This window comes from Glycine max, chromosome 11 (assembly GCF_000004515.6).
Source record: "Glycine max cultivar Williams 82 chromosome 11, Glycine_max_v4.0, whole genome shotgun sequence".
Classification (NCBI taxonomy): Eukaryota; Viridiplantae; Streptophyta; class Magnoliopsida; order Fabales; family Fabaceae; genus Glycine; species Glycine max.
The window spans coordinates 11454695-11467766 of NC_038247.2; the positions used below are offsets into that span (position 1 = coordinate 11454695).

Sequence of the window (13072 nt, forward strand, 5' to 3'; positions counted from 1 at the left end):
AGAGACTGTTTTAGTTTTTTTCCTTTTCGTGTGAACAGTTTTTTTTCAGTCTATAATTAGAACCTTTTTTTTTTTCAAAGTTGACTTTTTAAGCATAATTTGAAATCTTTTGAAGTCTACAAATCAAAAAACAAGCATGCACTTAGATGGTGCATACACCACTCGGCACGTGGCTCACAAAAAATATCCCCCTTATGGGTACTTATATAGTTATTTAAAATATACTAGTATATATTTTGTCACTAACAATAAACGATACATAAAATACAAAATGTACAACTATGGTAATGGCTCAGTTTTTGTGTTGTTGTGGATGGCTTATGTAGCCAAAACTTAAGGATACATTTGATCTTTAAATTAAAAATGAGTATAATTGAAGTTGGTGAGACATAATACTTTTTTAGTAATGTCACTATATAGTGGTATATACATCATTATCATTTTGCGTACGAATAAAATATACGTAGGAAAAAAAAGTTTGACCATAAAGTCCGGGAGCTTTGAATTACCATGCAGCTTCTGCTGACTTTATGCTGGATTATTTTGCATGTCCCATTTAGGCTTGCCCCCACATATATGATAGGAAATTAATAATACTATATTTATTTGGACCATCCGAATTAATTTGTCATCACTTATCAAGATCCATCAACGAATAATAACGAGCTAACGTATTCTACGCCCCAATCTAAAATTATTCAGAATGTGCTGTGCGAGATTAACGCTCCCTCCAGTTATTATTGTTAATTATCATTGTTTTGAAAATTTTCTGGCCCACATAAAATAACACAAACTATATCCTTAATATGATGATGTAATAAGCGAACTGAAATGAAACTGTCGTTCAGAACTTTTTGTGAATTTTTGAGATGAAGGCCAATTAGAATAAAAATTTTGGATTAAAATCAGTAGCGGAGCCAGAAAAATTATAAAGCCTGGGCAAAAATTTAAAGATAGCAAATTCACATTTTTACCTTTTATTTTAATTTTTACCTTTTTTTTTTAATTTTTACCTTTTTTTAAAAAAAGTTAAGAATGAAAGTCGTTGAAAAATTGAAAAGTTGGGAATAAACTTTGACAACAACAAAAAAAATAAATTAGGAATAAAGAATACAATTATCTTAATAGTAAAACGACATAGGATAGAATTTTTGGGATTTTTAAAAGTTAAAGGTAAAATACACCAAATTAAAATATTAAAAATAAAATTCACAAAAAATTAAAAAAATTAGAAATACAAAATACAATTAAACCTTAACTTTAAACCGTTTGACTTTAATCTTTTAAAATGTGTCGGTTAGAACAAGCTGGTTCTTCCATTAATTTTTTTACACTAACGATGTCAAATTTAATTGACGTGATAAAAGTTCATTTAACCTAACATCTCACAGTTTTTCATGTTTTACTAAATTAACTAAGTTGATAGATAAATTTTGGAATAACCAATTTAGTTTAACAGAGGAACTTCAAATGATCAAATAAAACTTTTTAAACTCAAAAAATCAAACTGAAAAAAAATTCAGATATGTGCTTCTCCAATGCGTTGTTCGAAACTGATTGTCAACTGTTATACTTAGCTTGGAAAAGGAAGAACATCCTAATCATTTGGGCCAAATGAATTTTCTTTTAATTTTTACCTTTTTTTTTTTTTACCAAATGAATTTGGGCCAGAGCCTGAGCAATTGCCCAGGGTAGCCGGGTCTTGAAATCGCCTATGATTAAAATATAATATAAAAGTGTAAGTTCTAAATTAATTTACTGATTAATTCTCTTCGAACGAATAAGGCCTAACTTTAGTTAGAGGCTGGTCTTGGGTTGAGTGAGGGTGAAGGGGACTCTCGACACATAATCTGGAATGTAATTTTATAGTACAGATCAACATTTTCAGAATTTAAATTTCATTCCGAATCAAGGTGAGGAAGTAAAGTTTGAAGGTACCGGAAGCAATTGTCAGGTATCTTTAACTACCCTTACCCATGAAAATCCAAGAGAGTACTTCACTATTTCAATTTTATGGCAGAGGGATATGAGTACAACTTTCTCTGCTCAATTTGCTATCATCATAGTGCATGGCCCATGAAAATATCCAATAACGTGACGAGAGCCATATCTTAAGTTGGTAAAGGCTTAAACAAAAAATCAACTAATAGTTAAACAATAGTGAAAAGTACCTTTATTTCAGTAATGCTATTACTTTTATCCATTCCCATCCTTGCTCCCGTGGTGGGGATATTTTTTGTTTCGTCCCCATTTTTTGCCTTCTCACGGGGACTTGTAGGACCTTGTTTTACATTAAAAAAATATTAAAAATTATAAAAAAAATATATTTTTTGTTTTATCTTAATTTTTCAATAATAATAAATTTAAGGTTTAATTCTAAGTTTAAAATATGACTAAAAATACCAAAATAAATCAATAATAATAGTAATAAAATCACACAAACATAAAGTATCTAAGAAATATTCAAGTACACATTAATGTTACAGTATTATAGAATGAAAACAATAAAACTAGTATAACATTACAAGTCTTTATACAATAAATTAACATCATCATACTGAATCAAATCTTCATACTTTCATCTAAGTGCAATGACACATCTTCAACATCAAACATATGAAACAAATGGTGAAAAAGCGAAGAAGTGAAGAGGGTGAAGACAGTGTAAAACGGTGAAACGAACGATGAAGAAGTGAAGAAGGAACAAAGGTGAAGTAGTGAAAAAGGAACAAATATGAAGAAGGGAGTCAAGGAATACTATATTACTTATATATATGATAATTTTATTTTGTATATTTTTTACTAGTAAAATACTATATTAACCCTTATATTTATGTTATACATATTATAAGTTATGAGAATATATAAGTAAAATTTTATATATGCGGGAATACGGGGATCCTGTGGGGCGGGGAGCATAGTTCCCGTCCTTGAATTAGCTGTAAGAGGTTTTTCATCTCCATCCCCATCCTCGCAGAAAATTTTTTCCCAACCGCAGGACTCTGAATAAGACAGTCCCTGTGAGGATTGCGAGTTACGAGTAAAATTGCCATGCCTAATCGCCTTCTTGGTGAATGGATCATTAAATGGTAACTTCTCAAAGGCAAGCAAACTTTCACGGTTTTACCCAAGCAATGCCAAAAAATAATACTTTGGTATAATCTGTTTTGGGTTGATGTGTAGAGTAATGCCAGTTACTAATTATAAACCAGTATCTTAAACTTAAATGCACAGTGAGAGTGAGAGAGGGGATCTTGTTAGATGTAATAATAATGTGAATTTTTTTTATTATATGTGTATGTTACACTGATAGTATATATATATATATAAATTAGTAAATCAAACTCTTATTGATACATTTTTCTGTTCAAATATGCTATCTTTTCATACTTTTATTTTCTTTTTTCAATTTTTTCGTTTTGACACAATGTTTTAAAATGTTTCTTTTTTATTTTTGGTTTTATTATATACGACAAGATCTAAAAAACTACAACTCACCTACCATGGCCACCAAGAAGCCAACGCATGATAAACTGTCGTAAAGTAATATTTTAATAAGATTACAAGTTTCTAAGTTTAACATAATTTGTGTTAGAGTATGCTATAATTTTTTTTAACAATCTAGCTAACAAAATTGTTTGATAAAATAATATAATAAAGACAAGTAAAAAACCAAGTATTGAAGATTTTAACCTTTAAACCACTCTTTAATAAATATATTATATAAGCAAAGTTTTAATTTTAATTACAACTGTGCGACAAATATTTATAAGCAAATGATAACCGATGTCATAATGTCTTTATGGTGTTGATTAAAAAAGAGAAATATTATTATAGAAAAGCATAAAATTATATTATTCGTATAAATTTGTAAGTATTTTTTGAATTTTGTTAGTGTTGTTTAAAGAGGATTTTCTTTTCTAATCCTCATAAGCACCTGAAATTTAACTCATCTAAATTTAACTAATTATAAATATTTTTCCTTTTTATTTCACTCTTTTCATCCTACTACATATTTTTTCATATTTATAGTTTTATCTCTTCTATTTTTTTCTCTCACTAAATGTTAAAGAGTTTAGTTTTGATATATTATTAATGTAAAATGTCAACTAATTATAAATTATTAATATAATATTTTAGATAATCAAGTTTAACAAATTTTTCATACACAAATTTATAATTGCACAATGATATAAAACCTTTTATACTTAATACATATATTATAAATAATAGGTTTAAATATATTTTTAATATTTTTTTTCCTTTCAATTCTTTTTTGTTTTTACTCCTTTGTATTTATTTTATTTTTAGTCCTTAAAACATTTTAAATAATATTTTAATAAGTAAAAAAAAAGTTATATAAAACACTATAAAAACGAAAAACAAAAAAGAAACAGTAAAGGCTAAAAAAATAATTTTAGAAAGATAAAATAAAAAAAAGTAAATTATAAGAACTAAAAATATATTCAAGTGAAAAATAATATTATACTGGGAGTAAATAATAAATCATTATTAGTATAAATTTTAAAAACTCGATATATTATTGGGAGTGCACCGACCATTTTTGAAAAACGAAATTACAGCTAAATTATTTAAAAAAAATATATTGAATGCCTCACTAGCATTGAAGTAACCAAGAAGAGCCACGGAATTTCAAAATGGACATTGAAGAAGGGACCCAAAGGACAGGTGTCGAAAACCCACAGGAGTAGCCTGTGATATGAATCCTAAGGCCCAGTTAATTATTAATTATTAATTACTAATCTCACACCCATCTGCATCTAATAAACCTCCGTTGCTATGACAATTCTATACAATCGTAACGTTTGCTTAAGATGAGAAAAAGCAACCACTTGATCGGTCTCTTAAACTTCCTAACATTCCTGCTGTCGATTCCGATCCTAGGAGGCGGGATATGGCTGAGCAGCAGGGCGAACAACACCGACTGCCTCAAGTTCCTGCAGTGGCCGCTCATCATCATCGGCGTCAGCATCATGGTCGTGTCCCTGGCGGGGTTCGCCGGCGCGTGTTACCGCAACACCTTCCTCATGCGGCTCTACCTCGTCGTCATGTTCCTGGTCATTGCCGTTCTGATCGGGTTCATCATATTCGCCTACGTTGTCACCGACAAGGGGTCCGGTCGGAGGGTGATGAACCGCGCTTACTTGGAGTATTATCTTGAGGACTATTCGGGGTGGTTGGAGGAGCGCGTGGCGAGTGATAGCTACTGGGGGAAGATTGTTTCGTGTGTTAGGGATTCTAAAGCATGTGGGAGGATGGGGATAACCATTAATGGGATGCCCGAGACTCCTGATATGTTCTACATCAGACATCTCACCCCTATTCAGGTATGCAAGACAAACGCTAATCATCTTCTTTGTTATAAATTATTAATTTTAGTAAATTTCATATTTAAAGTATTAATAAAATCAATGATCAAAACAAAAATGTTGCGTTAAAGAGAATATTGTTACTGTTTTTCATCTTATAATCATAAATTTTATTTCTTTTTAAGATTTTTTTTTATGTGTATGAGTTAGTTTTCTTGAATAATCTGGATTAATTTCTGAGTCTCTATACGAAGTTTATTCAAAAAAAAAAAAGAAGTGGTATATGAATCAAGTGGTATAATATATAATTGCCTTAAATATTAAAAAAATATATTATACATGATAATAATTTTATCCGGGTTAAGCTAACTTGTCTTTAGTAGAAGATATACTATGTGATAGCTTTGAAGGAAAGAAGGAAGGTGCTTGGAAACTGGGATTAATTAGTTTCGGCTTGTTTTTTCTTTTGTTTTTTGAAATTTGAAAGACGTAACGGAAGGACAACTCTAATGGGAGTTACTCTTTAATAAGCACATTGACAGCAATTCTAAGAACAAGACAACATTAGAGAGCACCATATCTTTATCATGTAAGAGAAACGGTTGTTGGGAAGAGAAAAATTTAGTTATTTACCCTTTTTTAGGTCCTATAAAATTTTTAACTTATGGAGTGGTATTATACAAAAATATAAGAAGCAATATAAAAATATTTTTAGCATATCAGAAAAGTTGCTCGGTTAAAGTTGACCTAAGGAAGTAAGTTTAGAATTTTTGTCACGTTGATTTTTTTAATAAATGTTCAAATGAAATATTTTATTCCTTAAAAAATTAATTAGTCAATCCTTCAAGATTATATGCACCAAAAGAAAAAAAGGAAAAATATGATTTTTTTTCTTCTTCTATAAATGTGGACACTATAATCTCTATTTTTTTAAGTTAATATTTTCAAAGATTGATGTAATTAGAACAATGGTTGTACTATCAGAGATTAAGTTGACATATCATTTCACTTAGAGACAAATCGTTTCTTGTACTTTTTATACGGAAGGGTGGGGGAATTTTTATTTTTTATTTTTAAAAAGTTGTTTTGCTCAGTGCTTTTAAAGAAAGTAAGGGTCGTAGAAACTTGAAGGAAATGGAGTAATGGGTGGGGGGTTGGGGGGGAGTTTTTTTTTTTTTTTGAAAAGTTCTTTGGTTTAGTGCTTTTAAAGAAAGTATGGGTACTCAGAGAATCAAAGTTGAAGGAAATGAAATGCATGTTTCATTAAATGGGTAGATCTGACTCCAGCAATAGATCTCTCTGCAAGGAACCCTGAGCCATGTGGGGGTGATGGGTTCTCACTCGTCAATTCCCGTAACTTGTGGTTCTTTGTCCAATTGATTGATTGCATCCTAAGCCAATGGGGGATAAATAAAGAAAAGAAAATATGGCATCACTATAGTATAGCGGTGATAATTGATGTACATTATTTTGGAAGGGCCGTGGCATCACGGCTAGATACCAAATGTGTCATCGTCACATATTTGGCTTTGATTTTTACATAATTGTCTATACTCTATAGTGTAACATCAGATAAAGAGTGATAACGTTCAAACATGTCATGAAGAGATTTTTTCTATGGAGGCTATTGAACAGGTTTGTGAGTAATGACAAATGGACAGCGATGTATCATGATTCTAAGATAGGACCATATTAAGCGGTGCCCACGTTGCAGATAAGTAATGGGATTATGGGACTGAACAGTAGCATTCATAAAACATAATTATGATTTCAAGGAAATTATAGTTTGTTATAATTGTTTAATTTGAATGATGGAGGACATGTGTTACTTGTATATCATATTATGAAATAGTAGTTAATTAATTTTTTTAAATATGATTTTAAATTTTGTGTTTTAAACGGGGACTAAGAAAGTATTGGAATTTGAAACTTGGGGGGGGCTTAATGATCTTATCTTTTTTTGTTTTGTTTTTGTCCACATTCCTAACTTTTTTTCTTTATCGTTAATTAAGCATGATAATCATATTGCCGACTATGCATAATCATTACTCAGTTAGAATTATTGACTTTTTCGGCTTCTGTTTGGGCTTCATTTTACACCCGTATACGTTTTTGGCTGGGGCATAGTTGATGTATACATATAACCTAATAAGTTGTCGCTTTCTCCTTTTTAGTTTTTACAAGCTTCCCCCAACTCACATAAGAATGTTCTAGGATGCGTTTTTAAACTTTGAATGGCTGGGGTGGCCCTTTTTATATTTTCTTGTACTCGTATGATTTATCTTTTAGGTTGGAGTGGGATATTCTTTCTGTTTTTCGTTTGCTAGTATAGTACATATGTTTTCACCCAAAAAAAAAAAACAGTACATATGTAAGAGGCTGGTAGGACAAAATCGTAGAAGAAGTAACTCTAGTAAGAACCCTGACCATCATTTTCATACACCCAATCATCACTCAGTAATTCAACTTGTAAATTGTGTATTTATTTGTTAAATTTCTTAATTAAGTCCAGAACTTTAATTTGAAATGATAGTCATTGACATTGTTTTTCGTTACATGATGTATAATTGACATTTTGTTGTAGAATCTTATTAGGTAAAGATATGTGTAGCTAACTATGTAACTAAGAAAAAGTAATAGCTGCCTTTTTTAATGTTAAGTAATGTCTACCTTTACTTATATGTTCAATAGTTTTTTTTTTTATCATCATAATTGGACCTTTAGATTCCTTAGTATTTATCTTTATAAGTTTCAATCTCACTGGTTATGAAATTAATTCTCAATTAAAACTTAATCATATTTAAAAAAATTTATTTTTCCTCCAATAATATATTTTACGAGTTAGTGTTTTCTCACAAATTTAATGTGTATGTTGCTAACTAAATCACACTTGTTATCTATCGGGTCTATATGGCCAATAGTTTTATGATTTAAGGTTCTGACTTCAAAGTGTTGATTTTATCTGATATTTTAATATTTTAGAATGACTTGACAGTTTCCTTATCAAATTATTGTTTCGTGTTTTGCTCCAATTGGTAGATGAGAGAGATAAATTGGCCTCAGTCAGGCTGGTGCATGGTCTGCATGTTATCCATGCCATTAAACAAAGTAACTTTTTGAGTTATGATTTAAGATTTTTAATATTTTTTTTATTACCCTAATAAAACTAAAATTTTGATTTTAGTTATGTTTATTTTGTTTTAATTCTTTTAGTATACATATATTTTTTATTTTATTCCTTATAAAATTTTATTCATTTTGTAGTTTTTTTTGAAATTTTTTTGATAAGGACTAATAACAAATGATATATATATATATATATATATATATATATATATATATATATATATATATATATATATATATATATATATATATATATATATATATATATATATATATATTATAGGGACAAAAAATAAAAAAATAGATATATAAAAATGACTAAAACAAAATGACAATGATCAAAATATTTTTTTATTTGAAACTCAACACAAAAATAATTTTATGAAGGACAAAAAAAATTATTAATTTATTGAGGACCAAACACATAATTTATTAGTGTGACCTAAAATCATGGAATCAAACTGAATCAAATAAATAAATAAAATAATTAAATTGAACCTAAAAAATAAATTAGATAACAAAAATAGTAATTAAACCTAAAAATTAAAAGGATAAAGTAATAAATTTAGTATTAATTTATTCTCTCTATTTTATGTATTCACTTTTTTTTAAAACTTATCTTATGGGTCATACCTATTTTTTAGTGGGGACAATTTTTTTTTATTACACATACAAATAAAAAAAATCACATGAAAGCAATTCCCCCACACCCTCTCACGTGCATCCGCCGGTGCCTATATGCACAATTACTCCCATATGCACAAAAAAATTTAAATCCAATTGGAAGCAAAAAAATTTCATTATTTTCTATCCTTTTTAAAAAAAAATAAGTAAATTAACACTTTAATATATATTTTTTTACTAAAATATAATTTTGGTTTATTTTTCATGTCAGTCTGGTCTCCTAAAGTTGCCTGTTAGATCAAGTGTGTCCTTCAGTTAGTTTATCATACTAACCTGATTAACATGAAAACATTCAATAAATTATAAGAGATACCACAACATAAGAGTGTTTGTTATGTTAGTCAAAATTAACATATGTTAAAAAAAAAAACTGATAAAAGAATAATCAACTTGGTCTAATAGAAACACTTTTAAGAGTCTAGAGCTAAATTTGTTAAACTTATAAAATCAAACTGAAACTAAAAATAAAATAAAATAAGTGATAAAAAAGTATTTTACCCTTTCTTTCTGTGTGCCAAACAAAATTGAACTTAATACTTTGTTGCTAAACCCATTTGTCATGCAATTTATTGAAAAATAATGTTCTCTTTTGTGTCATAGTCTGGTTGCTGCAAGCCCCCAACAGATTGTGGCTATGTCTATCAGAATGAGACAGTGTGGATCCCAGGATCAGGATTGATGGGAGCCAACCCAGATTGCACAAGGTGGAGCAATGATCAAGAGCAGCTTTGCTATGCATGTGATTCTTGCAAGGCTGGTGTGCTGGCAAGTCTCAAGAAGAGTTGGAGGAAGGTCTCAGTGATCAACATTGTTGTTATGATCATCCTTGTCATTGTTTACATAATTGCTTATGCAGCTTATAGGAACAACCGCAAGATGGATAACGATGAGCCCTATGGTGAAGCAAGGATGACAAAGGCTCAACCTAGTGCCTTCCATCTTTAGTGGCACTGCAACTATTTGGATGCCAAAAGGTTGATTAATTTCAGCGACTTGTCTTAGGATTTTGGACCCCTTTTTCCCTTGTAACTAGGTTGCTCTCATCTCATGGCTTTGTATCAAACTATCCTAGTTGTAACAAGGATTTGGTTTTAATCTTGAAGGGCTGAATGTATTTAATTATTACTATTATATTTGCTTACTTTGCAACTTCTGTTTTTGCTTTGAAGATTCTCATTTTGTAATGTTGGAATTAGTATTGATAGATTTATAAATTCGGAGAAATGTCTTGCATTAGTGGTATGTGGGGGCAGCATGCACGTGACTGTTTTACCTTGAAAGGAAATAATTTTCGATATTTGATTAAGAAATGCACATAGTGAACACAAAAATTAAGTTATATATATGTAGATTGATATATTTCAGGAACTCCTGCTATTGATTGAATTTAAAATTCAGCAAGAAAGCCGGTTTTGTCATTATCTAGTATCTAGTAAGCAGCACATTAAAAGTTCACTTACATTATCTTTTTATTTATCGTTTTATCTTTTTATTAATATATATTTTTTAAAAAATAGTAAGATAAATAAATAAAATTTTTATAAAAGGAAACAACCACACTCAGGTTTTTGAAAGTGGTTGGGAACTAAAATAACAACAGTGGAAATTTTTAATAGCATGTTTGGAGTGGTGGCAACTTACCATGTTAAAAAAAATTGTGTTCCACCCCATGTTTAACTCAAAACAACAAAAAATAGTTTTTACTTTTTCATTTTTTCACTTTGATTTTGGTAACATGAATTGATTCTGGAAGCTCTTCAAATACACACTAAATTATTTAATCGCTTCAATTTTTGAATTGTGGTAAACTTGGATAATGTTAAGGTATATACATACAGAAGAATCTAACCGAAGCAAACCGGATTCACCTGCAAGAATGCAAGGTGTGGAAGGAATGCAAAAATTGGGTTGTAATGCATTTCGTAACAACTGCAACTCTCTCGCTTGGAAGCAGGGTGGTGTGGATAAATGCACCTATTTTGATGGTATTGTGCACGATTGTAATATACTACTCCCTCATGTCTTGTTCATACTAGAAAGACGGGAAACATTGTTCAGAGATTCTTTCGCTTGTAACCCATGAACAGAAGACCCATTTAGCCTCTAGTTCATTTTCTTAATATTATGGACTTTACTTTAAAATAAAATAAAACAACTACAACTCTGCAAAGCCCATTTCCTTCAATTCATGTGCCTTCCTCGATGTAATGCCGAGGATAGAATAATTTAACAAAGGAAGAGAGGTGTTAGTAATCAATTTTTGAAAATTTATTAAAAATTACAAAATTATTGAATATATTTTATTAAGTAGGTGAGATTCATAAAATTAGTAATTCATAAATTTTAATAAATAACAAAAGGTATTATAAAGTAAAAAAAGTGTTTTCTTAGAATTTTTTTTTAAAATATTTAATATTAGGTTGGAGTTTTCAATGCACTAAGTTGTCTTAATCCATACTGCTTAAGGATGTTTCTACTTGCATCCCGTTAAAATCAACCAACACTCCTTTTGTATCATGGAAAAATCAGAATATATATTCTGGATTGAACTTTTTGAAATACAAAGGAGATGTTGGTTGATTTTAATGGGCTGCAAAAAGTTTTGGCCCTCATTAGAGTTTGCTGAGATGCAACTAGATAAATCTATCCATCCATTTTGTTTTAAAAAATAAATTTTAAGAGAATATCTAGTATTCTTAATTTAGAAGATGAATTAATTAACTATACTATTTATAGAAAAATTAATTTAGTTACGCTTTAGGTCCATTTAATTTGGATTATATATGTTTCTAATTTAACTTCTGGCTTAAAGTTTAACATATGGAAAATGTTTTTATTCCCAATACAAACTTTATAAAATTGTCACACTCACATATAGGAAATGTTCATATTCGAAACAAACGGGCACAAAAGTCCTAATATTTATAACTTCAGTCTAATGTTTGTAATGAGAATGAAGTATGCCCACAACATATATAGGAAAAGTTTAAAATTGATGGTGGCAAAAAGGGAAGCCTAAAGTTTGGATGCAAGGGAAATTTAGATTATAAATTTAGAAATGCAGTTGAAGTGTGTAACACAACACAAGAATGCTAGCGTGAGTGAAGTAAGCTTATACTTTGAACCTTTCACCACCCAAAATGTTTTGGACATCATTCAATTTGGAAAAGCTTGATGGTATCATTGTACCAGCCAGTGTGTGCTGGCGGGGTTGGTCTTGCATGCATTTGGGGAACATCTCCTGTCCTGATTCCATACATGCTGTTGAGGAAAGGGAGAATTGTTAGGGGTGAAACAGGTGCACTAGTGCTTGCAGTATCCAGTTGTTGTTCACCTTTCATATGTTTTGGGTGGTTTGACAATGCAAATTGTATATGATGATGATGATGATGATGATAAACTTGTGACATGCATTGAAAATGCTGTTGAGGTGGATCCAGAATGCCCTGCATTAATAATGTACTAGGATTTATTTGATGATGCCATTGAGATTGATGTTGATACACTTGCTGAATGCTGAGTCACATAGCAATCAAGCAATGTGGTATTTGTCGACTTGCCGGGATAATGGAGCACATTGAGCAGGTTGTATGTACATTCTTGTGACTCTACCTTCTAAATTTCCATGAAAAATGTTTCATCCTTTTGTATGGAGATTATTTGGTCAAGGACTAATAACTTGACTAAACAACTGAATGCTTGTGGACTTACAAATTGACAACATGCAATTACTGCATCAAGTGAGTTGTTTCTGCTTGAGGCCAACTCTTAGCTTCTTGTACAGTTCCATTGGTATAAAAAGCAATGGGGCACCCACTTTTTCTATAAGCTTCCCTTTTCCTGTAAGGAAAAACTCTTGGTGAGATACATTTTACAGAAGAGGTTATTTCAAATTGTGTCAGTCAAGGAAGTAGTTTTTCCTTTTGGAAAGT

At 30.1% G+C, this 13072-nt stretch overlaps 1 protein-coding gene across 1 annotated transcript; it reads left to right on the plus strand.

Moving 5' to 3' along the window:
- The first annotated feature begins 4810 nt into the window (after positions 1–4810).
- LOC100788977 (uncharacterized) lies at positions 4811–10308 on the plus strand. Its single transcript, NM_001254635.2, is given in 2 exon segments — positions 4811–5348; positions 9741–10308. Coding segments are annotated over 2 exon segments (858 nt in total). The 5' UTR covers positions 4811–4835; the 3' UTR covers positions 10086–10308.
- Positions 10309–13072: the final 2764 nt, after the last annotated feature.